General features: G+C 53.2%; 1 protein-coding gene across 4 annotated transcripts; it reads left to right on the forward strand.

Annotated features, from left to right (window-relative positions):
* Positions 1–6,700: 6,700 nt before the first annotated feature.
* Positions 6,701–24,347, forward strand: UBE2I (ubiquitin conjugating enzyme E2 I). Of its 4 annotated transcripts, none has more exons than XM_053557286.1 (7): positions 6,701–6,719; positions 15,101–15,177; positions 15,325–15,408; positions 16,425–16,497; positions 20,340–20,449; positions 20,574–20,653; positions 23,722–24,347. In XM_053557286.1, the coding sequence occupies exons 2-7, from the start codon at positions 15,112–15,114 to the stop codon at positions 23,783–23,785; spliced, it is 477 nt and encodes a 158-aa protein (XP_053413261.1). In that variant the 5' UTR covers positions 6,701–6,719; positions 15,101–15,111; the 3' UTR covers positions 23,786–24,347. The 4 variants fall into 4 exon arrangements, with proteins under 4 accessions (XP_053413261.1, XP_053413260.1, XP_053413259.1 ...); XM_053557285.1 differs by lacking the exon at positions 6,701–6,719 and adding an exon at positions 10,287–10,428; XM_053557284.1 differs by lacking the exon at positions 6,701–6,719 and adding an exon at positions 10,525–10,672.
* The last annotated feature ends 1,729 nt before the right edge of the window (positions 24,348–26,076 follow it).

The following is a 26,076-nucleotide window of genomic DNA, read 5'->3' on the forward strand; positions in this document are numbered from 1 at the left end:
CTGTAGTCCCAGCTGCTCGGGAGGCTGAGGCAAGAGAATCGCGTAAGCCCAAAAGCTGGAGGTTGCTGTGAGCCGTGTGACGTCATGGCACTCTACCAAGGGCGGTAAAGTGAGACTCTGTCTCCACAAAAAAAAAAAAGAAAGAAAGAAAAAGAAAAATAAAGCATTCATATACCATGTCATACCTACTGAAAGGTTACATAGCCAAAGATGAAAGATTATTCCAAGGCAGGAGAGGAAAGGAAAACAGAGGCCCCGTTTGTGCAATTAAAAAGGCTTTATTCCTGGGGCAGCGCCTGTGGCTCAATGGAGTAAGGCACCAGCCCCATATGCCGGAGGTGGCAGGTTCAAACCCAGCCCCGGCCAAAAAAAAGGCTTTATTCCACCTGGGTGCAGGTGGGGTAACATTTCCAACTGGAAAGAAATCCACATGTGGGTAATGGCAGAAGGATGGGGTGTTTAAAGGTCAGGAAGGTGGGGGTTGGGACATTCCCTTTCCTGGGTTGGACCGCTGTTGTAGGGGTGGGGGTTGATCCATTTACCTTTCCCAGATGAGACATCAAGTGAGGTAGGGTAGGGGGTTGACTCATTCACCTTTCTTAGGAGGGACATCTGGTGGGAGAGAGTAGGGGGTTGATTCTTTTAGGTGGGTCAACCCCTCCTATCACCTACCAGAAAGAAAAAACTTAAAACACAGGTAAAATCAAAGTCTGGGAGATGTGAAGAAGTGAGAACTCTTGTGTTCTGAAGGTGGTGAGTAAATTAGGTTCCCAAAGCTGCAATAACAAATTACCACGAACTCAGTGGCTTAAAACAACAGAGATGTATTTATTTGCTTATTTTCTGTCCCTTTTCATTGGAGTGACACAGCCAAGCGTCTGTGGTCACCCTGCAGCTCCTGTGTGTCCCTCAGTGTATCTTATCTTATCCGTCTGCACAGGATGTAATAAATCACCATCTGATTTATACCTGAAGTGGGATCCGAGTTTTTCTTACAGGTGGCAAATGAGTACAACAGGGAACACACAAGTATGTTTGCCACACCACGTCACAGGCAGTGATTCTGGGAGTGACTGTGTTGCCCCCACTCAGCCCACTCCAGTGGGTGGCTACAAACAAACACGGTCATTCTGGATGGTCATTTAGTGAAATTAGGTACCCTCTGCCCTAGAGGCCCCAGGGTGGCCCCTCCTGGGCAGATAGCCCAGAGATTTTCACAGAGAAGATAAGACCATGTGCCACCATAAGAGAAGGCATGGGGACACGATATTTTCTGAAGTGAAGGAAATGTTCTCTATTTTTATTGAGGGTAGTGGTTTTAGGGATCAATAAGCACTGAACTGCACACTTAAGGTTTGTATATTTTATTATATATATTTTTACCTCAATTAAAAAAATGAAGAGGCACCATAGAGAAGGGAAAGCAGGAGGGAGCAACAAATTAGGGTTAGGGGAAGGTCCCCAGCTCATGTGGCATTAGAGTCCCACCAAGGAGCACAGCAAAGCAGGGTGACATGACCCAAAGGGGATTTAATTCTGCTTGAGAATGTAGTACCCAGCAAAAGGACCCCTGAAGGCCCCTAAATGTCTCAGCCTGAGTCCACGCACCACGTCTCAAACCCCCCCTTGGGTTAATTCTGAGAACAGGTTTCAAGATAAGGAAGTTCCCTGAGTTCCCCAAAACTCCCAGCCACAGGTAAAACAATGGTGAAAGCTTACTCCAGCAAAGTTTCCCAAGCTAAGTCCCAGTGCCAACCGCCAGGACATAACCCCTTGAGCCAACTCACTGTAACCCCGCCCCGAGCTACCCCCTGAGCCAGCTAACTGCCACATTCTGCTTTTGTTTTTACTTGCTTGCATGACAACAAAAATGGTATAAAAATCGGCCTGCTCCTCACTTCTGGGCCGTTTACCTTTTGGGGCGGCAACCCGTCTGTGCAGGTGTGATAAATCACCATCTGATTTATACCTGAAGTGGGATCCGAGTTTTTCTTACAGGTGGCAAATGAGTACAACAGGGAACACACAAGGAGTTCTGACCACTAAATATGAGCCTAAGTGAAAGCATGTAGGGACAGTGAGACAGAGTTGTTAAGGCTAGGGCTGAGACGACACAGCCGATCTGGTCAGTTTAGGTCCTGTATGACCTTCACCTCATGTCTCCCATTCTTGCTGTTTTGTAAACCAGCTTTAAACTAAAACTGTATATCTTGAGTAGGGCAATTGATTTAGGAGATTAACTTTTGAATTGGAATGTTGTTTTGGGTCATGGGTTACGCTGATTATTGTTTATTAAGGGTTACGCCTTATGCTGATGATTGTAGTTTAAGATAACAGTTATCAGGGTCTTTGCTTTGAACCCTTATGTATAAAACTGTGATTTTGGAATCCGAAGAAATAGAACAGTGTTAGAGAGGCTACTCTCCCTGTTCTCCAGCATTACTGGCCTTCTGACAAATAAAATTTGGCAGACAGTGATGGGGCCAGACCCTCTTCCTCCAGTAACATAAGGAGTGCCTTTGGGTGCGGGTATAGGCAGGACTGAAGTAGGTCATTGCCTTCTCCCAGACCCCTTGTGCGTCCACTGGCCTCTTCTTCCTCCCCCACAGCACAGCCAATTCCCTGATTCCTTCACCTGGTCACCCCCCAGGTGATGTCCCAGAGAACTGTGGGAACAAAGGCACAACTTTCTTTTCCAACTGGCTCAAGCTCTCAAGTCTGTTTGATTCAACTAACTCAATCCCAGCTTTCCCAGGTAACATCCAACAAGGTTCTGACTCTCATTCACTCACTCACTCCACAAGGAGCAGCCTCCCGGATGGAGCAGACAGCCGCCAACCAGCCTGCAAGTACCGGATTAGCCGGAGGGCGCGGCTCAGGGAACAGGTTTCTTCACCTGAATTTCCTGCGCCTCCAAAAAGGTGACAAATCCTGCGAACATAAAACGCCCCCAAACGCCGAGCCAAAGTGCTCGCACGCACCTGCCTAAAAAAGCGCGCAACTGCCATAGCCCCTAAAGACACTAAAGAAGCTGAAGTTTTTGGTTCTGTTTTGTTTTTTCCCGTTTTTGGCCGGGGCTGAGTTTGAACCCGCCACCTGCGGCATATGAGGCCAGCGTCCTACTCCTTTGAGCTACAGGTGCCGCCCTAGGAAGCTCAAGTTTTCAAAGTCGGCCTGGAATAGGGTCTGCGGCGCCGCCCCCGCACGCTCCCGGAGCCCCGGAACCCCGGAGCCCAGCCCGGACACGCCCCCCTGAGGCGGCAGGCTGAAGTCTTCCTCCACGTTCTGCCTGTCGGCATGCCGGCTCAAGGTTCTGGCCTCCTGTGTCCGCGGATGGGCCCCCGCCAGCTCAGTGTCGAGCCAGCGCCGGGCCGCTCTGCCCTGCCTGCTCCTCCAGCCCCACCCGTACCTGCAAAGCACCCGCGCCTGGCACACCACCCCGAGGGTGTGGCAGGGAGCCGGCGCTGACTGTGGGCACTTCCCAGTCCCTGACAGGCTGGTAACGGGACCTATTGCCCACTGGACTGCTTGACCTCCTGGCAGCTCTGCCTGGCCGCCCCACCACTCCCTTTCTCCTGGCCCCCGCCTCACGGACTTTTCTTGACAAACGTCTCCTCCATAGCCTCCTCTGCTGCACCCTCGCTGCGTCCCTTAGGTCCCGACACAGCCTTCCTGCCTGTCCTGGCTGCCTCCTGCACCCGGGTTCAGACCCTGACAGCAAGGACACAGGCCTATTCTTCCAGCAGATGTCTCAGAGCACCTGGGACCAAACATACCCCCAAACGAGCTCCTCCCACGATCCCGGGTCCCACAGATTTGCAGACCCAGCACCTGCCCTCCAGAAATGGCACCACCAAAGGTCAGCCAACCAGACTCGAGGCCAGGCTGTCACCCTTGCTGTTCCCCACTCTTCCACTCCCCACAAGCCCAAGTCCTAGTTAGCCTTCACATCCGTTCACCCCTCTCCACTTCCCTGTCCAGATCACCAAATTCCTCTCTCAGATTTCCACAAGAGGCAGCCCACAGGCATCCCTGTGGGTCCTGTGCCCCTCATTGCACTCTGCAGACTCCGATCCAACTATCAGGAGAATGCAAATCCACCCATGTTACTAAGACCCTCTGAGCATCCCTCTGCAGGAAGGAAAAGGGCCACAATCCTGGCTGGGCTCCCATCCCTGTAGCCCCACCCTTGCACCATTCTGAATCACTCCCTGGCCCCACCCTCTTTGAAAGCATCCCTCACCATCACAGTCAGGAAAATGTTACCTCCTCCAGGAAAGCTGCCCTGACCTGTGAGAGAATGTCAAGGTCTTTCTTCCACCCCTGGCCATGTGAATCTCACCGTGTGCCCCCTCTGCTGAGCCATATCCCCAATGGACTGTCACTTGGGCGGGAGGACAGGAATAGATCCTAATTGGTGCCTCCTGGTGTGCAGCACAGTGAAGAGAAGAAATACTAAGCTGAAGTCCCTCAGAGGGTTAAGCCCAATATGGGAAGGAGGCACTCCTGGGACAAAGGAGCATCACTTCCTGGCAGGCAGGGAGCTGATAGGCAAGGCCAGGGAAGTGGGCATAACACAAGCAGTCAGCCTTGGGACAGGCCCCTGGTGACAGGAAAGATGCAGGCAGAGCTACCCTTCTTTCCCCAGAATGCAGGGTAGCACACCTTAGCACCCAAAATGGCCCACCCCTCAGGGATGCACAGCCTTGGTCCTGAGCACCACGGGGACCTGGAATCCTGGGTATGGAGACATGGCACCAGGAAACTTCCAGGAGATGTGTGGAGGGGTCATTTGAGTGTGGGAGGGTTTGCTCAGAGTAGGGACATGGAGAGGAGACCAAATGTCCTCATAGGCTCTCAGAGGTTCACGGACTCTTGTGTTAAATAACATTGGATTACAGAGTGAAGGTGGCATTCCTGATCCTTGCAAAATCCTTCTGATGTATTTTAAGAATGGAAAAGCAGGGCGGCGCCTGTGGCTCAGTGAGTAGGGCGCCGGCCCCATATGCCGAGGGTGGCGGGTTCAAACCCAGCCCCGGCCAAACTGCAACAAGAAAATAGCCGGGCGTTGTGGCGGGCGCCTGTAGTCCCAGCTGCTCGGGAGTCTGAGGCAAGAGAATCGCGTAAGCCCAAGAGATGGAGGTTGCTGTGAGCCGTGTGACGCCACGGCACTCTACCCGAGGGCGGTACAGTGAGACTCTGTCTCTACAAAAAAAAAAAAAAAAAAAAAAAGAATGGAAAAGCAAGTATCCAATGTACTTAATACTAGTATGAAGCCAGCAATCTTATATATGCCCATAAGAGAAAAACTCAATTTAATTCAAGATGAGGGGAGGAGGAAGAAGGGAGGGTGAGTGTGGAAGGAGGGTGATAGGTGTGCTCCCACTTAGTGGGCACAACATAAGGGTATAGGGCACATCTTCTGGGTGTGGGACACAACTACAATAGGGACTCAACCTAACAAATGCAAACATTGTAACCTAATTGTATCCACACATTAATCTGAAATTTTACAAAAGTAAAAACAAAATAAAATAACGATGCGTCCCCTTTTTGTCAGAGTGTGGTCCACTTTGACGCCTCTCCTCGGCTTGATATCCTGTCCCCTTCTTTCCCTACCCGTTTTAACAAAGAAGAACCTGCAAGGCTCAGAAACCTGGCAGGTAAGACCATCTGGCTGAAAACAAGAGCCAGGCCAGGTTTGCGCTGTGTATCCATGGGTGGTAAGAGACAAACGCAGTCCATATAAAGCTGTAATATAAAGTCCTTTTTAACGTACACTTCTCTACCCCAAATGAGCAAGTGAGCAAATGGCTGTCATGAAGGGCGGGGCGGCACGTGCCGAGGCACAACTGTGTGGCGAGAGCCGAGTGCACCTGACTTGCCAGGCGCTGCCGGCGAGGTGGAAGCTGTCCGAGGACTGGCGGGCCGGCGTTTGCTGCCACCAGGCGGCCAAGGGTGCACGGGCTTATGGGCTCAAGGGGTCCCGCGCCAAACTAGAGTCGCGAGTGCCAGGTAAGCGCCGACTTCCCGCATTCTCCGCCTGGCATGCTGTGTGCTACCTCCCCGCCTGGGAACAGTTTCCACACGGAGGCTTGCAGCCTACTGGGAAACAGACACCCTAGTAGAGCATCGGAGCACTAGATGGAAGGGGCGGTGACCGCGCCACACAGGCCTTCACTGTGCTAGGGAAGTCGAGAGGGGACTGCGATTTAGAGGGGGGCGGGAAGAAGCCACCTGGCTGCCGTGCCGGAGGAGAGAGCGAGCGAAGGCCAGCAGGCAGGAAGCAACAGGCGGGCTGGGGAGCAGAGAAGGCCTGGGCTAGGCAAGGGCCCACGCAGCTGCGCATCGGTCCGAGGGCTGCAGCCTAACGAGCGTCAGAGCCACAGAGACGGCAGCGCGGGATGGAGAGACAAGTGTCCGCGTAGGGCAGGACCGGAAGTTCGAAGGGGCTGGAAAGGAGCAGAACGCAGGCCACCGGGTCTGTGGCTTTGCAGTCTGCTCCCGGGGTCGCGTGCCGTGCTTTCTCCGCGCAGGAGTGAGTGGGGAGGTCGCAACCCACCAGATACACATTTTGCTCTCCACAGTGCCGGGGGTGGTGATGTAGAGCGCCCGCTCTCTGCCAGCAGGTGTTGGGGACGCGCCGCTGGATGCCAGTTCCGCGCAGGATTCTGAGTGCCTGCCTGCCCCGCCTCTTTGGCGACTGTGGCGCCTTGATGGTTAGTATGACCGACATCAAATGAGGCCCCTTCTCTTCGGGGGGAAACGAGAAGTGATCACAGCTGCAGGTCATGGCCCAGGTATACAGACGACCCCAGACTTTGCTCCAACCCCTGTTCTCCTGAATAGAGACCAACATCCTGGTGACCACCATTCACGTCAGAAGCTCACAGAGGGTTGTCACCACCCCATCCCCTGTGGGAGGCAGTGGACGTTACCCTCACCTGCCCAGCCTCCCAGTTTGGAACTAGGAGGCAGCCTTCCTGCAGTGCCCACTCGGCCACAGGCTAAAGAATCAGCCCTCTGGGGTGACAGGTTCCCTCAGAGAGCCTGAAGGGAATCTTACAGGTCAGTCCTATCTTCTGAATGCCTTAGCCTGGCTGAGCCAGACTGCAGATGGTGGTGACCCTCAGAGGGTCAGGGGTGCTTCCTCAGTTTAGGAGGAAGCCCAGGATGGAGGAGAGAGACACTTTGTTGTTGCAATTGACTTCCAGATTTTCTCCACATAGTCTGGAAATTAACTCCTTATCAGATATGGACTTGTAAACATTTTCTCCCATCTGTGGGTTTTCACTTTTTTTTTTTTTTCTATTTTTAGTAGAGACAGGGTCTCTCTCTTGCTCAAGCTGGACTCAAACTCCTGACCTCAGGTGATCCACCCACCTTGACCTTCCAGAGTGGTAGGAGTACAGATAGGAGCTCTTTTGACACACACAACTTTTTCAGCTCAGCAACATCCAATGTATGTAATTTTGTTTTTGTTGCCTATGCTTTTGGTGTCCTAATTGCCTGATCCAATGCCAAGAAGCTTTCCCCCTGTTTACTTCTAAGAGTTTTAGAGTTTTGGCTCTTTTGTTTAGGTCTTTGATGCATTTTGAGCTAGTTTTGTATATGGTCTGAGGTAAGGGTCCAACCTCCTTCTTTTGCATGTGGATCTTCCTTTCTTAAAACCAATCTCACTTCAAACCTGCGTGCCCAGAGCCTGGCCCCCAGCAGACATGGCCTGGCACTCTCACCCTAGCCCAGGCAGTTCCTAATCATATTTACTTTCCCCTTCCAAAGGAAAGACGTCAAGGGTGTGCACATGGCCTGCCTCAGTCAGCCAGAAACTTCTCTGGGGTTTTATATTCAAGGCGTCTGCACATTGATATCCTGTCCCCTTCTTCCCCCACACCTTTTAACAAAGGAGAACCTGCAAGGCTGAAAAACCCAGCAGGTAAGGTTGGGTACTGCACCCTCAGGAGTCTGAGATCATAAGTAACTTGTCTGAGACACCCATCCTGGGAATCTGTGTTTTGATTAAGTGCCCCAGGTGTCTGGGTGCCACTGCGTTGGGCTTTCTGGTGATATGCACAGGCCTAAGCCTCCTTACAGTACCCCAGAACCCTCTCCAAGCCTCAGGCTCTCCTTTGTACCCACAGACTCAATCAAGCCACCTCTTCCACCCAACCCATGCTCCACCTAAACAACCTCCCCTCCCACCAACTGCCTCAGAGCACTTTCCACCAGGACAGGAATTCTATGCTGGCTGAAACTCAGCAACCAGGCTGAAGGTACAGAGAGGGAACCAGGGTCTTGTCTTGCTTTTCCTGTTCCACAGCCTTCTGTGGCTCCCCAGAGCCCATGGGATCAGGCCCAGGCCTTATGCTGGACACCCCAGGCCCTCCAGAACCACACACCACATCAGATCTGCCTCCCCAAACTGCACCCTTTATTACCTTTCCAAGGCACCCCCTCACCAACCCTGGCCAGCTGTGCCTCTGTCAGCCCAAGAATGGAGCTGGGTCCACACAGGCTCCAGGCTCTCTGCTTTCCTCCAGCAATGGCCACCACCTGTTGCACATGGCTATTTGCTGATCACACAACCCTGTGCAAATATTCTCTCCAGAATGATGGCATCGAGGAGGCTTAGGCCTGTGCATATCACCAGAAAGCCCAACGCAGTGGCACCCAGACACCTGGGGCACTTAATCAAAACACAGATTCCCAGGACCTCTGAGAACTGGGGCCCAGAGAATGGGTGTCTCAGACAAGTTACTTATGATCTCAGACCCCTGAGGGTGCAGTACACAGGCCAGACCCATGCTGGGTCACTATGGGACCCAGGAATGGACAGCCACTTGGATCTTATGTCTGGGAAAGACTTGGAATGTCCACCTCTGCTCAAGGTGGAAGCCAGGGGGCCTCTACCACCTGGACTCCTACTTTGACAGTCAACTTTCTCTAAGCCAGTGCAAACAGGGGAAGTGGGCTGGGCAGAACTCTCTGGCCAGCCCAGCAGAGACCCACAACACACATCACGGCTCTTCTGGCATAAGAGGGTGGCTGGGAACAGGTGGGTTTCATCCACTGAGAGCACAGGACCAGATGTGGGTGATGGGGCAAGGGACCCAGAACTCAGGAAGAGGGAGGGAGGAAAGGAGTAAATGAGTGAGTGAATGAATGAATGCAAGCAAGTCGCTTCCGGGTGTCCAGAGAGCACACCTCCTTGGAAGCTTGCCCGCCTCCCCTTAGCGGTCTAGGCTGTCCCACTAGCGCCCCCCGGCGCGTCCCCAGAGCTGACCCGGGTCGGGGGATCAGGACACCTGTCACCGCCAGATTCCAAAAGCGCCCGACCAGCACAGCGACACGCGAACCAGGTTGACCGCTGGGAGACAGGCAGACCTGGGAAGGCGCCCTCTCCTCATCTGTGAAATGGGAGCGTAGGCAGCAAAATCGGCTCCCAGGGGAGTTAGGGGCGCGCGCGGTGGCCCAACGGGGATGGCCGAGCCGGGAGGGGAGAGAGACAAGCCGCGCGTAGACAACAGGATGTCCCATGAGCTTTTGCGTTCCAATGCTGAGATTCCGCGGAGTGGCAGCGGAAGACCACCGGTGCGGCGCCCCTCCCCCACAGCTGGGAGGCCCTGCTCCCATCCCCCACCTCGGGCCCGCGCCGGGGTTAGGGAGCATCCACACTTCTCCTCCCGTCGGTCGTGGGCGCACAAGGCCTTTTGTACGGGGTCAGCTCATTGGGCGGACTCGAAGGATGCCCCACCCACGGCCCCGAACTGGCCAATTGCAAGAGGCTTCACAGGGCGCTGAACTCTGGGGTTTGTCACCGTCCTGCGACGCTTCAGGATGTCTTTAGGCCTCAGTGGGTTTTGCCCCCCCAGCCCTGGGCTTTGACGCCCAGGAGACCTACGGGACCTGTGCCCGAAGAGGTGCCCGCCGGGCATCCGGGGAGCCCTTGAAGATCTCGGCCTCCCTTTTCTCCCACTGCTCTCCGGAGTGTCCTCGAGTGGACGCGCGCACCTCGAAGGGGAGTTTGTAGACGCTCCCTCACTTCAGGGACGCGGCTCCTTTAAGGGCGCAGGTGTCCAGGACAGCGCCTTACTGGAAATTCGCCCCCCGGGACCTGGCTCCCGCCCCGAGCCCGGGGCGCAGGCGCACCGCGGCGAGGAGTGGACAGCAGGGGTCGTGCGGTGGCGCCGGAGGTGCAAGATGCGGGACATTGACAGCTGCACGCGGGACCGGCGCGCGGCAGGCAGCCTCGCGGCAGGCCCCGCCCCGCGTGCCCCGCCCGCGCCGGGGTCCTCGGAGCTCTCGGGCTGCGCGCGGAGCGGGCTCCGGAGGGAAGTCCCGAGACAAAGGGAAGCACCGCCGCCGCCCCGCTGTCCCGCTCGGCCCTCCGTCTGTCCGCGACTCTCGCCGGGGCCGCGGCCGCCCGAGGTGAGCGCGGGCCGGGCAGGGGCTGGGCTTCCGCCGCCCGCGCCCCGCCCCACCGGGCCGGGCTTCCCCATGGGCCGCGAAGGCACCGGCTTGTCCGCTCTGTCGCTCTGCGGGGGCAGCCGAGTCGGGCCCGCCGTAGGCCTTCGGGCCGGGCGCAGGCCCTGGCCGCGCTCGTCGAGTCCGCGCGCTCTCCCAGGGGACGGACGCACCCGTTCTCCGCGCCGGGCTCGGCTGCGCCCCCGAGGTGCGCTTCGTCGCGCCGGGCAGGAGAACTGCGCGCAGCTGCCGCGCAGGGAGCGGGCCTCCCTCGCCGAGGGGCGTCCGTTTCCGGGGTCGCGGTCTGCACCCCAGCTGGGCCGCCTTCCAGCTCAGGACAGAGCGAACAGCTGGACGAGCTGGAGGTCTTGGGTTGCAGAATGCGGGCTTGTGGGGGTAGGGGCAGATGCGTGGGTTTGTTTTTGATGTCTTGGGAGTCAAAACAGCTCCAAGTTTCCTTGCGTCTCTAACGACGTTCCTCTCGCGGTTGGTGGGACCCTGAGCTTCGGCGCCTCTCCAGAGGGAGAGGGGTGTTCTCTTTGGGGGATTACTTTGTACCAGTTGAATGGTAGTAGGACCTGGTAGTTACGCGAGTAGGAGGAAAGTAAAGGAATGATTAAAGCTTGTAGTCGTGGCCTGCAATCACTCCTAAGTAGCAGTATTAACTGGTTTGGTTTGTGTAACTTGAAAGTATGTTTAATTATTCAGTTTGCGAAGTAACTGTCTTTTGGGGGATGGGGGTTGTTTGTTTCCTTTTATAGATTCTACACCAAATATTTCTTGCTTGTAAGGAAATGTTGTCTTTGGATACAGGATCTATCCAACAGAAAAGGATGGATCCTAAGTTTGTCCTGATTGCTTACAGAGAGTTCCCCTTCGTAGGTTTGGGATGGTTGGTTACTGTCATACCTTTGATGTGTCTCAGGGTTTGGGACCTTGCTTCAGAAACAGCCTGGGGTCCTGAAACAGAGGTCAGGTGCAACCAAGTGAGGGGCTTCTGAATGCAGTGTTTAGAGCTTGTAGAAGCGTTACCTTCCCAAGTTTGGGAGAGTTTGCATGTCGGTGGAGGCTGCTTCTCCAAACTTGTTACAGTGTTATCCCCCATTTTACAAATGAGTAATTTGAGGTCTGGAAAGATGAGCACCTTTCCTGCACTCATACAGCTAGTAAATCTGTGCTTGTTAAGGTTAAAGTACAGCACCTTGCCGACCTCCTGTTACCCTGCGAATGTTTGTGCTTTGCTTGTCTCTAATAGTTTAGGGTTATTTTGTTTTTATGTGACAAAACTTTTCTCCTCTGAAGTGTCTAATGACACTCAGCTGCTTCTTAAGACTCTGTTAATTTGGGGGAGGGAAATTTGATTTTAAGTGGGGTTTTGAATGAGTGGTTCTGTATTGTGATTTAATTGTAACAGATTAAATCTGCTGCTTTAATCTGGCTGCTTTCTCCTGGATGCTGGGGATCTGTGAGGGAAGGTCCTGGGCTCTGGGCTACTGACTAGGACAGCATTGGGATACACCTGTGACTCTTTGCTCTGACCACGCAATGTCTTCTGTAAGACCAGCACAGGGATGCTTTGGGTTAGAGGATGTTTAAGAAGCAGACAGGCCTTGGCAGGAGGTGCTCCTGTCATACTTGAGAACAGCCAGGTGCTAGAAGAGGTGGCCCGTGGCAGGGTTCCTGCAACCTTGCACTCGGGAATGCTGTGAGCTTTGCCTGTGGCTTTTCAGTGTCTGAAGTGCTGGCCTGGGGCTTCAAGGACCTGTTTTGATGTGTAGTCCCACTTAGATTCTGGGGACTTTATGCCTCAATGAAACTGTCACTTAGCAGGCTGCTTTGTACTGGGCAGGGTGAGGAGCAAGCCTGCCCTGGGAAGCTAGAATGTGCTGAGCCTGGAGTCAGATAGAGGGGAGCCCTTCTTGGAAAAGAAGAGTTTTAGATCCTGGGTGCCTGCCATTCATCTCTTAGTCCGGAGACAGTCTTCAGAACACGCTGGCCTATGCTCCCACTGCAGCCCTCCCCTTGGGTCTGCCCTGCTTTGGGCCCTTCTGCTCCTGGACCAGGCTGGTTAGCTGTACTGCTCTTCCCAGCAGATTCCCATCTGACCACCCTCCCACTTTCTCACTCAGTCCCCACACTTCCATGCCCAGAAGCTCATGTCCTCAGGCTCCTCCTGCCTAGGAGGATATGCAGGGAACTTTGGGGAAGGATTGGGTGTTCCAAAAGGCATGAACCTTAGTGGTCATCCTTTCTTGGACAGTGCATCACCCTGATGAGGAGGGAGCAGGTACACCACAGCTCTGGAATCTGTGCCCAGAGAAGGAAAATTCTAGTTTGGGGTTAAGCTTGGTGTTATCTTAGACTCAGCCTTGAGATAGGAACCTGTAATTGCTCACTGTGTGGTCAGAGGTCAGATCACTGGAGCTGAGGTCCCTCTGCCACGTGCCACCCTGACTCTGCATCCTTCCCTTAGGGTGAAGTGAGCATCCATGCTTGTTGGAAATGCACATGTCTGATCAGTGGTCTAGTGGCTTGTAGTCACCTCATCCCAGGGCTCTTGGGATGGCACTAGGGACAGCCTGAGGTTTCTTCGATGGTGATCCCAATCCCTTCCTGCTTTGCTGACTTCTTAGGAAAAAGAATCATCCTAGTCTCGCCCAAGACCCTAGCATCTCCCCTCAATTTCTGACTCATTGGTCCTGCTGGGGGCTGAGTGCACTTATGACGCATGCCAGGTGCTGCTGGGGGTGACAAGAGACACAGCACACACTGTGGGGCCTGCTATGCAGGGCTGGTAAGCTTTGTCTGTCTTCCACTGGGTGGAAGACGCAGTTTCGTGAGGCTCAGTGGAGGTGTCACCACTGTCAGGAGATGCTCAGGGGCTCAGAATGCAGCCACCCTCGTGCTGGCCCTGCTTCCTCAGAAACCTCATGGAGGATCCTCGTGTATGTTGGTTTCAGAGAGTCCCAGGGTTGTGCTTGGGTATTAGGCTTCTGTTGTGAGAAGAATTCTCCCTTCTGTTGTGAGACACAGAAAGGAGGCCCATCATCCAGGACCCTGGATGTGAACCTGAAAGGCTGGGAGGGCTGCTGTCACCCACTTCAGAGAAATAGTTGCTTGTCTTGTTAAAGCCTTGTTTTTGTTTTTGAGACTCAGTTACTGTGGGTAGAGTGCCATGGTCTCAGCCTAGCTCACAGCAACCTCAAGCTCTTGGGCTCAAGAGATCCTCCTGCCTTAGCATCCTGAGTAGCTGGGACTACAGGTGCCTGCCACAATCCCTGGCTAGTTTTTCTATTTTTGGTAGAGACGGGGTCTTGCTCTTGCTCAGGCTGGTCTCGAACTCCTGAGCTCAAGCGATCCTTCCATACAGACGTGGGTCATCACACCAGGCTTTAAAGCAGCAGTTCTCAACCTGAGGGTCACTACCCACAGGAACTATATTAAAGGGTCGCAGCATTAGAAAGGTTAAGAACCACTGCTTTAAAGCCTTGTTTGATATTTAAACATTTGCTTTGCGGCATCTTCAGAGGTTCCACAGACTTTGAAGACCAGCACACACACTTAGGTTTGAATTATCTGGCAAGTTTTGTCACCTAAGCACCATTTCTCATTGGTGAAGGGTGTGGGTGGCAGCTGGGTAGGGTGGAGGTCCCTGGCCCCTACCTACCTTCCTGGGGGCTTTGGACCTGCTCCCTTGCCTGTGTGAACTGGAGCCCAGCACCATTGCAGTCTCTGAGTCTGAGCAGCCTTCCCTGAAGGACCCGACTGCCCCCTAAAGTCATAAGGTGTGTCCCTAGGAGATTTAACTCTCCTGCACCTTGTGTTTCTTTTTTTGTTTTTGAGACAGAATCTCAGTTTGTTCACCTGTGTAGAATGCTGTGGTGTCCTACCTCACAACAACCTCAAATTCCTAGGCTCAAGTGATCGATCCTCTTGCCTCAGCCTCCCGAGTAGCTGGGACTACAGGTGCCCGCGTAATGCCCATCTGTTTTTTAAAGCTAGGGTCTCATTCTTGCTCAGGCTGGTCTCAAACTTGTGAGCTCAAGCAATCCACTCACCTCAGCCTCCCAGAGTGATAGGATTACAGGCATGAGCCACCATGCTGCAGTTCTTATAACTTGGTTTCCTTCCTGGCCAGAACTGAAACTAAGCTGTGAGCCCCAATTCTAAGCTGGGGACACCACATCTCCTGCCCTCCCTGGTTTCGAGCCAGTGCTCCAAATGTCCCTGCCTTTCCTGCAGAGTCACTCACTCTAACCCAAGCCTAGTGTGTGGAAAAAGGCTACTGCAGGTCTGTGCCTAGCAACTATGACCGGGCCTCTCTGTCTCCTCACTAGATCAGGGGCCACAATGTGTGTTGCAGAGCCGTGGGGTGGGGTACAGGGGAGGCATCCCACCTAACCCCCAGGGTGTTCTGGGAGGTTGCCTCTGGTATCTTCCCTGGTGAGCCCCATGGGGTGCAACACCAGCCTAGGCTCCCCATAGGCAGAGCAGCAGCTAGGAGGATGGTCTTTACTGGTCTGGAGCCTTCGTGGGAAACAAGCCACCTGCTCAGGCCAGATGTGAGCCTGAGTGGGCAGAAGGACCCAAGGTGTGTGTGCCTCTAACCCCATGCTCTGCCTCTTGTCTGTTCCAGGGACTTTAAATATGTCGGGGATCGCCCTCAGCAGACTGGCCCAGGAGAGGAAAGCTTGGAGAAAAGACCACCCTTTTGTAAGGAGAGCGTTGTTTCTGTGTGCAGCAGAGTGGATGGTCACCCCACATTGAAAGTGGCAGGCCCTGCTGAATAGGCTTGTTCTCTGGGCTCAAGTGAACAAGATGCCCTAGGGCTGATGTGCTTTTTTGGTTGTTTTCTCTCAGGGTTTTGTGGCTGTCCCGACAAAAAATCCCGATGGCACAATGAACCTCATGAACTGGGAGTGCGCCATTCCAGGAAAGAAGGGGGTAAGGGCCACCACTCCCACTTGTTGGTGGTTAACAGAAGATTCAGAAGGCAGAACTATGGGGAGAGATTCAGATGCCGCTCGTTTATGACACATTTATCAGGGGCTGCAGTCACAGCCAATCCTCAGCTTTGACCCCACCCCAGGGAACATGAGGTCAGAAGGTACTGGTAGGGTTGAGGTGACAACTGTAATTCCGTGGGGTGGGGGTGGGGGGGAGACAGTTTTAACCAAGAAGGAGGCAGGGCAGGCAAGACCCTGGTGTGTGGTTGGGAGCACAGATCCATGGCAGGGCATGGGCAGCAACCTGAAGTGGGTATCTTCTTGGTCAGGAGGTTCGTGCCATGCTGAGGCTCATGGAGCTGGGTGTGTGGTTGAACCAGCCTGAGCAGAAAGATGTTCTGGAGAGCCTGCTAGGCACAGGCCACTGTGGCCACCTTGGACCCTGCTTCAGGGCCCAGGCATCCTTCACATACAGGCATTGTCTCCAGACAGGACAGCTCTTCCTTGCTGACCTTTGAAAAAGGCGCCTGGGTTATGCCTGGCACCCAGACAGCACCACTTGTTCTCACATGTGGTTTGGGTTTGTCATCTGTTTGGGGCCTCTGTTGAGGGCCCTGCCCCTTGTGTTAGGGTGAGGCAGATGCACCATTGCTGTCCCCTTCCCTTGGGGGACATTGGAAGAGGTGTCAGATTGTGGAGCAGCAGAGGTCCAGGCCAGAGGGCCGGGGCTGTCAGAATGTCCCTGGGTAAGAGGAGCATGACAGCTCTCCCCTGTGTGTCCCACCCTCTCAGAGACCGACCTATCTGTGAAGCCAACTCCTGCTCTAGGAGGGCTCTTTCTGGCAGCTCACTTTCTGGCAATGCCTCCCTGAGGGGCACTCTGGACTACAAGGCATTTGAGAAGGCTCCCCAGCATCCTGGTGGCCCTGGGTATCATGAAGCAAAAGCGAGTCCTTTTCTCGCAGGCTTGCAGCGGGCAAATGGCATGCTTCATCACAGTTTCTTCTCCCGCAGACTCCGTGGGAAGGAGGTTTGTTCAAGCTGCGGATGCTCTTCAAAGATGATTACCCCTCCTCACCTCCAAAATGTAAGTAACAGCACAGTTGGGCATTCTGGCTGTGTCACTACTCTGGAGAGGCACAAGTAGTGCTGGGAGGAGATAACTGGCCTTGCATCCTAGCCTCAATCCTTACTCCTACTTCAGGTTGAAGGTTTGAGTCTGTTGCCAGCCCTGGGGAGGTGGGTGGTGCTTATAATCAATAGGCTCAGTCTTGGATCCTAGCTGAGCCCCAAGAGGATTCCAGGCCAAGGCTGCCTGGACCTTTAGTGGTGGTTGATGATGAAACCATGGACCTAGTACCCACAATACCACAGCCCTGGACAGGAAAAATGTGCAAAAGGACCACTGTTGTCACCGTCTGAGGGTGGTTTTGCCCTGACCTGTTACCTCCCTTCTAGTCCTGTGTTAAACTTCATATCCAATTTGTGGCTGCATCTGCACCCTCAGAGGTGGTGGCAGGGAAGGGCTGAGGCCATGTTTGGAATAGTGGCTGCAGCTGAATAATGGTCTGAATGCAATTTAGGAAAACTCAGGAGGGGCCAGAAATCAACAACAGTGGTTAGATAACTAGTCAACATGTGCCATGTACCAGGAAGAGCACCTGGCCTGGGTGAGGCCAAGGCTGAGTGTGATTCCTTACTGAGCTGATTGGTGGGTCACAGCAGAAAGATGTTTCCACTGTGGTGGCAGTTCCCAGAAGGTGAAAATCTGTCAGTTGGATAACACTATGATGGAGACGGGTTTCACTGTTAGCTGCCCTTTGCTGTTTGAATTTTTTTTGCTACATAGAGGTATTGCTTTAATTAAGAGGAAAATGTAAGAATGGGACAAGCAAATCTGCTTTCACTGCTTCTGCTTAGTGACTGGAATCCAAGCAAGTTCAGCAAGGCAAGGGAAAGAAACCTCTCGGACTGTTGTGAAAGGTAGGCCTGTGCAGACACACCATCCCTTAAGGTACTATACACGTATGAGAAGTGAATATACAGAACTATTTTCATATCATTTCAATAAAGGAAAGTTTTGAAACTATTTACAATAGCATCATATCTCTTGGAATAAATCCAACAAAAGATTAGTTCAAGGGCTCTATATTGGAAACAGGAACATTTCTGATAGAAGTCAGTGCCAGCCCAAGCTTGCCGCATGCCATTTGGAAGATGGAGCATTGTACATATGTCGGTTCTCCGAGCTCATCCACAGGTCCTGAGTCAGTCAAGCAGGCTCGGAGAGATTCAGATGCTACTCTGTGTGGCAGTGCAAAGGGCAAGGCCAGCTACGGCCCAGGAAGAGAGCCCAAACCATGAGTGGGGTGGGACTTGGTGATTGAGACACTCTGGGGTTGGTGTGGAGACGGAGGCGGCCTGCAAAACAAAGCATCCAGAAGGGCTGTGCATGTGCAGTGGCATGGATGTGATAGGACTGGTCCAGTGGGATATCCCCATGGAAGAAGAGAAAACTTAGTCTCTTCCCACCATAGATAGTTGCCTTCTGGATGGACCTTGGTGCCCACTGGGAAGAGGAACGGTGAACTTTTGGAAGAACACTCAGGAAGAATCCTCCTCGGGATATGCATTGATTTCCTAACCAAGGAAAACAGAAAGTGCTAACCATAGGGTGCAATTGACCATTTGAACTACATTGAAGGGAAGGATATATTTTCATCAAAAGGTACCTGTGAGAGGGAAAGAGGAAAGGGACATATGTGTGTGTCTCAGCACTTCCCTTGACTTACCAAGAGCTCCTGAGAATCTATAAAGAAAAGACTAACTACCATGACACCAAACAGTCCTTCCCTGTCCACCTGGCTGTTAAGGATAGGGAAGGACATCTGACTTCATCACCAGGGAATGGAGGCGCCCCAGCAGGACCCTCATACACTGCACAGGAGCAGACAGTGTAGGGCAGTGTACTCACACTTACTGGAGAGTGTAAGTTTGGGACCCTTGTCTTTGGAAAGCTGTCTGCTGAAGTAAACTTAATGCTTATAATTTATGTCTACTGCAGGACCTAGAAGTTCTGTAGTGAATAAACACTCGGACTCACGTGTGTCCAACAAAGACACAGGTGTGCTTGTGGCAGCCCCATTTGTGATAGCCAAGAGCTGGACACACCCCACATGTCGGGAATAGAAGAATGGGAACTAGCGTACAGAGCCTGAGTGCATAGCAGATCCAGAAACTTAGAAGTCAAGAGGTGACAACTGCATTTGGAGGGAAGCCAGCGAGTGGCCGGGCAGGGGTGGGCTGTACACTTTCCTGTGTGGGGGTTGTTAGCAGAAGAAACAAGATTGATAAATGACAGTTAATTAGAATTAGGTACTTGTGTTCACCAGAGGATATAATGAAAACAAAAAAGCAAGCCCAGAGTGGGAAAAGGCATTTGCAAGACATACAGCTGACAGAGGACTTTGGGATACATAAAGAGCTTGTGCAAGCCAGAGGAAAGATGGGCAGGGGACCTAGACAAGCTCTCTCCAGGGGAGCAGCCTGGGACTGGCAGTGCATGGAGGAACCCACACTCAGCAGTCACCAAGAGACACAGCTGGACCCACAGGCAGCCATGGGACACCTAAAATACCACTAAAATTCATGGCTGGCCCCACCTGCTGTCAATGAAACTGGGAGGTAGCAGGAGCTTACAGGCCTGGAAACTGGCAGTGACAGCTTATATTTAACAGTGATGCCTCACAACCCAGCATATTCGCATGGAAACACACATGTATGCAGAGTTCCCATTCAGGGGTCATTCCCCTGTGAGTCCCTACAGGACAGTGGACAAACCATGGTCATCCCTCACCATGGACTCACGTGGCCTTGTCAGAAAAAGGAATACCTTGTGGACAGTGCCGTGGTGTGTAAAGTCCTGGCAGTCACATACAGTGCTGGCAGTGGGCGCTGTGTCCATCTGGGAGCTATGTGTGTCAGTGGGTGTGCTTGATGATTCATCCAGCTACGCTGGACTTGCTGTGCTTTTCTAAGTGTGATGATTATAAATAAAGAGAAAGGGCCAGGTGAGGTGGCTCACACCTGTAATCCTAGCACTCTGGGAGGCTGAGGCAGGTGGATCACTTGAGCTCAGGAATTTGAGACCAACCTGAGCAACACCCCCAACTCTAAAAATAGCTGGGTGTTGTGGCAAGTGCCTGTAGTCCCAGCTACTTGGGAGGCTTAGGCAGGAGGATCACTCAAACCCAAGAGTTGGAAGTTGCTATGAGCTGTGATGCCACGACACTATCCAGAGTGACAAAATGAGACTCTTGTCTCAAAACAAAATATAAATAAAGAGAAAGGAGAAGTGTCCAGATAAAAGAAGTGTCCTAAAATACCAGCTGTGGTGATAGTCCCTGAGTGGGATTGCTGATGGCAGTTTTTCTGCTCTTTCATAAAGAATCCAGAATCTTAGAAGCCTGTGGTTTGGGGGATGGAATGGTCTGCCTCAGACACCAGCTCCTTTGGAAGGGTCTTGGCACTGCTGCCCTGGCTTTGTCTCCAGGGTCCCCTGCATGGCTCTGCTGCCCATCCTCCCTGGACCCAGTTAGCTGGGAGGGATACAGGAGCAGCCACAAGTGTCACTGGCCACCCGGTGTGGTCTCTGTCCTCTGGCCACCTGGCTATGCTGGAAAGGGACATGGCCTTATGTCTCACCTAGGCCTGTTGTGCGTCTCAGACTTTGTTCCCCACTGTGACACAGTGTGTGCTTGTTCTGCTTCATGTTACCTTGTGACTACAATTTCTTTTTTTTTTAAGTTCTTAGTCATATACCTGGCTGCCTGCCAGGTGCCCCAGCATGGGGATGGGGTGACTTGAGGGGGATGTTACTGTATAGGGCTGCATTGCCCCCCAAAAGCATTTTCTTTCCTCATCCTCCAGGTAAATTTGAACCACCATTATTTCACCCGAACGTGTACCCTTCAGGCACAGTGTGCCTGTCCATCCTAGAGGAGGACAAGGACTGGAGGCCAGCCATCACGATTAAACAGGTATGGGCCCCACAGGCCCCTGGAGGGAAGGTGGGTTGGAAGCCTCCACAGCCAAGGTTGATGTCTTGAGGAGCCCCCATCATGCTGCTGACACCAATTTTGTGTGTGTCTGTCTCTCGTGCAGATCTTATTAGGAATACAGGAACTTCTAAATGAACCAAATATCCAAGACCCAGCTCAAGCAGAGGCCTACACAATTTACTGGTTAGTAGCAACTGGTCCTATGTAGGCCACTGGGGGAGGGAAAAACAAGCTTATGTGGCTACAGGGTGGCCCTGTAGAAGGAAAATTCAGGGCTGGGCAAGTGGGTGTTGTGCACAGGGGTTGCTGTGGGCAAGAGGGAAGGTGATGTGGGCTCTCATGGCCACTGTCCAGGTGTGCTATGGCCAGTCTGATCCTGTGTTTTGGTGAGCTATAGTCAGCTTCGGGGGGAAGGCGCCTGAGCACCAGGGTGGGAAGCCACGCTAAGGGGCATGTCCCGTGAACCATATCTCTCCCATTACTGCCCATGGCCTGTTCCCCCCATCCTGTTGCTCCTGTGGTAGGTGAGAACCAACCCAGCTCAGTGGTGCTCAAGTGGCAACTTCATGTGGCCCTTAGGAGGTGCTGCTGTGGCCAGGGTGTCCCTCTGGTCCTATGTCTCCCACACATGCCAAGGAAGAGAGCCTGACATAAGTCAGAACTTGAATGGTTAACCTGGTGCCAGGGATAAGCCCCCCGCCCCCCCAGCAGAAACCCCACACCTGCAGTGTCTGGATCCCTTAGCCTTACCTGCCAGCCTGGTCTGATAGGTCTACCAAAAGCTAGGTTGGGGGTTCTGACCCCATGCTCCATTTGCAGCATTCAGAAACTACCCAGTGGGGCAGCACCTGTGGCTCAAGGAGTAGGGTGCCAGCCCCATATGCCGGAGGTGGCGGGTTCAAACCCAGCTCTGGCCAAAAACTGCAAAAAAAAAATGCAGGAAAAGAAACGATATATGTGAGATCATAAGATCCTGAAAAGTGACTAAAAAAAAAAGAAACTACCCAGTATGGGTCCCTGCTCCTCTACGGAACAGATTGGAGGGCTTTCTGGAGACAGTCTCGGGTGCCACATGGTCAGGGTCCAGAGGGGCTTGCTGGACAGCTGCCCCACTCCCAGGCTTGCCTACCAGGCCATGGGCCCAGTCCATCCCACCTGGTCAGCGGAGACCTGTGCCTTCCAAGGATCCCATCCTAACTGGAACTGGTCAGGAAAGAGGGCTGAGGCAAGAGTGGTCATCATAGGAGATGCATTTCTCCTCAGGTGCAGGCCCAGCTGAGCTGCTGACAAGGTGCCCTCCCTGGTGGCCCAAGTAGAGCAGCTCTGGCCTCAGCCCGGCTTCCCTGAGGGCCAACTTTGATCAGTCCCCTTGCCCTAGCTCCGTTGGCTGGGCTGCCCAACTAAGAAGAGTGAGCCCAGTGGGAAGTGGCTGGACTCCCTCCCTATGCTATTGTCTGCTGTGCACTGATCATTGTGGGAGGCACATTTGTTCCATACGGGGAGAGTGTGGCAGGGTCTCCTGTAGACAGTTGGCTCCCACAGCCACTTCCCCTGGCCAGCGTGCTCACAAGGTGCCCGTTGAGGCAGAGGTGCTCCCCTGTCTGGCCCTCCCCGTCCTGAGCTGCCTCGTTGCCCAGTGGGTCAGGTGTGCCGCAGTGGCTCTGGTCTCCATTTTGCTGACCTCAGGCCATGCTGTAATAGCTGTTCTGCACCAGCAAGTCCCAGCTACATGACTTCACGGCCCTGCATCACCTGGGCGCAATGCCTACTGGACTACACCACTTGTTTTCACTTCGACAAAATGTTCTTTCTCCTACAAATGTCTGTGTTAAATGTACTTGTTGTGGAGCATGCTCAAGAGCACCAGTCCCTCTGTCCTCCTACTTCCAAAGGCCTGGGCCATCTTCCTGCCTTGGCAGGTGCTCTGTCCTTAGGCCACACTCTATAAGGGCAGAGATGGGGCTTGGCTACTTCTCTGGTTCCTTCTGGAGCCTGCCCAGCTGAGCTTCTCTGCCCTGGGCCTGCCTGGTGGCCTGAGCTGCGCATGGGGTTAGGAGCAGCGTCTGGGGTGGGTTGGTGCAGGGTGGTGCCCTGGTCCCATGGCTTCACCTGCGGCTCTGGCACTGTGGCCCTGACCCCATGTCCCAGGATTGGTGCGCAGTTCTGCCCTCACTCCTCTGTACTGGCAGACAAGGCCCTTCAGAGTCTGCTTTCACCCCAGAGCCTTCTGTCTACATGGTTGACCCTCTTGTCCTTTAACCCTGGTGCCTTTGTAGACCCGGGGCCTGGGCAGCAGGTGACCATAGTATGCCATCTAGGGGAGGGCAGTGCTCTGGTTGAGAGCAGGTTGGCTTCTTAGGCACTTTGCACACATGCATGGACATGCTAGGCCTGCTCGGAGCTGTATGAATGTGCAACTGAGGAGCTGCACCCCTACTGTAGTGCCAGCCAGTCACCACTGGGGCTCTGCACATCATCCCTGGCAGCTGTTGTCAGGCTGAGCCTCATACTGAGGTCCAGCTCTGGTCTTATTCCCAGGCAGCCAGCAGGGGTTGCCCCCACACCAGCCGAACCCGGGCTGGGCACCTCCTGACTCAACCGCCTTGCACATCTTTGCCTCTGGGGCTGAAGGCTTAGTGGGAAATCCTCTAGTTTGGGAATTGGGAGTTGATTTTTTTTGTTTGTTTTTTCTCACTTTGTCACCCTCAGAGTGCTGTGGCATCATAGCTTACAGCAACCTCATAGGCTCAAACGATTCTGTTCCCCTCAGCCTCCCAAGTAGCTGGGACTACAGGCACCCACCACAACACCTGACTATTTTTAGAGATAGGGTGTCTCTCTGGCTCAGGCTGGTCTCAAACCTGTGAGCCCAGCCAATTGATGTTTTTAAAGTCAACAGTGTCTCAGAAGAAACCACTGATGGCCAGTTGAGAGCGCAGACTCGGCAGAGGTTATAGGGCTCCTCTGGTCGTGAGCTGCCTCGTTGCCCAGTGGGTCACTGTGTCTGAGAGGCTCCTGTCCCTTCCTCTATCACCGTGTCCACCAGACATGGCCTCCTTTGCTCCCTGCTGCCCGCTGATCCTGTCTCAGCAGCCCTTGGGCTCTGCTGTCATACACGACTCCCTAGGCAGCTGCTTTCTGTCATGGTTGGTGCTCCTGCCACTGGCCCCAGCTTCCTGAGCGAGGCCTCTGGCTAGTGCAGGTCCACTGCTCACATTTCTAATGTGTCTATTCTCTTTTGACCTCCTCAGCCAAAACAGAGTGGAGTATGAGAAAAGGGTTCGAGCACAAGCTAAGAAGTTCGCACCCTCATAAGCAGCGGCCTGTGGCTTCGCAAAAAGGAAGGGATTGGTTTGGCAAGAACTTGTTTACAACATTTTTGGAAATCTAAAGTTGCTCCGTACAATTACTAGTCACCTGGGGAGGGTTGGGTGGGTGCCATCTTCCATTGCCGCCACGGGGACACAGTTCTTGATTCGCTGAATTGCCCAGATTTTCATACAGGGTCTCTTCCTTCAGTCTTTTGTATTTTTGATTGTTATGTAAAACTTGCTTTTATTTTAATATTGATGTCAGTATTTCAACTGCTGTAAAATGATAAACTTTTATACTTGGATAAGTTCCTGGAGCTAGCTCCCTCTCTGGTGCAGGCATGCTTCACACCTGTAGGGCTGCACTTGGCCTCCCGCTGGCTGCGTGGAAAACAAAATCACACTAGTCCCTCCCTCCGCCTTCGTTCTCTTCAGAATCTGGGTTGTATTGCTTTTGAGCCTCAGATCCAAAGCCAGCCAGCGTCTGATTCCGCATCACTTCCTTTGTGTTTATATGGCGTTTTGTCTGTGTTGCTGTTTAGAGTAAATAAACTGTTTATATAAAGGTTTTTGTTGCATTATTGTCATTAAAAGTGTAAGGAGGCAAATAGCCGGGTGTTGTGGCGGGCGCCTGTAGTCCCAGCTGCTCGGGAGGCTGAGGCAAGAGAATCTCTTAAGCCCAGGAGTTGGAGGTTGCTGTGAGCTGTGTGAGGCCACGGCACTCTACCAAGGGCCATAAAGTGAAACTCTGTCTCTACAAAAAAAAAAAAAAAGTGTAAGGAGTCCTGGGAATGCCCTTCCCCAAGTGCAGGCCTCAGAGCACCAGCCTCAGCCTTGTGGTCCAGGGCCAGGTCAGCAATGAGCATGTCACACCGGCTGGGTTTCCAGGTGCACCCAGGCCCTGCGTGGCTCTCTTGTCCTGGTTCCTTGTAAAATAGGACTGTGTACACAGGTGGCTTGAGGTTTCTGTTCCCCCCCAGCCCTTTGTAAAGTATTAGTTCAGATCTGGCTGAGTTGGAACTGGTTTCAAGACCCTTGTGATGCATGTGGGTCAGAAGCTGATGTCTATGCTGCAGCAGGCTCCAGGGGGATGCACTGAAGCCAAGTAGGAACCACTGGCAGGTGGGTGCACATGCTATGGTGGCCAGGCCGCATCGATAGAGCCTTGCCCGTGGACACAGTAGCATCTGCCCCTATCCTGTCTGTGCTGTATGCCCTACCCAGGGGCAGCCCTTTGCCTCCACATGCCGTTTCCTACATCCTGGGATGTCCAGAAGCGGCAGGTGAATGGGCCCTTGATGGTGTCTTGACACCAGAACTCTTAAAGTAAGGTGCCACTGTCCTTATCCTGAGGCTTCCTGAGCCCAGGGCACAGCCTCAAGCCTGAATGTTCTGTGGGACGGCACAGTTGGGGGTCCAGCGAGGCAGGGCCCAGCACTCCTACCCTCTGACCTGGCCCCCTGGCACAATGAGTAGGGCACTTACCAGATATGCTCTGGAGTCCACCACCTAGGTACCCTCACTGTTAGAGCAGGGTGCCTGTGCCCAGGCACAGACCAAGAGCCCCAAAGGCTCAAGGAGTGCAGAGAGGGCTGGTCATGGGGCCCCCCCACCCAGGGAACCTCAAGGGCCCCAGGAGGAAGGAGCTTGGTGTTGCTCTGGTCCACATGGGACCCCAGCTGGCAGCCAGGAGTCTATCTCCAATGTTAGAGGTGACTTCGGAAGGCCCTAGAGCCGGCAGCACTGGTGGCTCTGAGGTTCGAGTGCCTTGATTGCTTTCTCAGCTGTATGTTTTGTCGGGTTGCTAAGCTCTCGGTTTGATATTTGCAACTTATTCATAACGCAGAGGGCCTTACCTGGGGATTCAGCCGAGTGTGTCCTTGTAGCTGCTCCAGAACGTCATCTTTTGTAATGGCTGAACTACATTTAGCATTAGTTACACCTGTATATGGTTAATGTATATGGAAATTCAATATATTTTATAGTTAAAGTATCCTAAAGTAATTGATGTTTCTAGCAAAACTGTAGTGACTTCAGCTAATGAAATGTTTCCTTTGTACCACAGTCCTGGGCTTAACAAAGATGTGAATCTTGTAACTTGAGCACTCTGGAATGTGACCCCGTGGCTAATGTCAGGGATAGAGTGTGTTCTCAGCATAGCACCTCGGGATTGGTCAGGAATTGTGGACAATAGATTAACCACTGTATCTAAGAATCCTCAAATTAAAAAGTTTCCACAATCTGCAGCCTGCGGGGTGTGTCCTTTCCTGCCCTGTCCTTGTCCTCCCTGAGCTA

This window comes from Nycticebus coucang, chromosome 12 (genome assembly GCF_027406575.1).
Source record: "Nycticebus coucang isolate mNycCou1 chromosome 12, mNycCou1.pri, whole genome shotgun sequence".
Taxonomy (NCBI): Eukaryota; Metazoa; Chordata; class Mammalia; order Primates; family Lorisidae; genus Nycticebus; species Nycticebus coucang.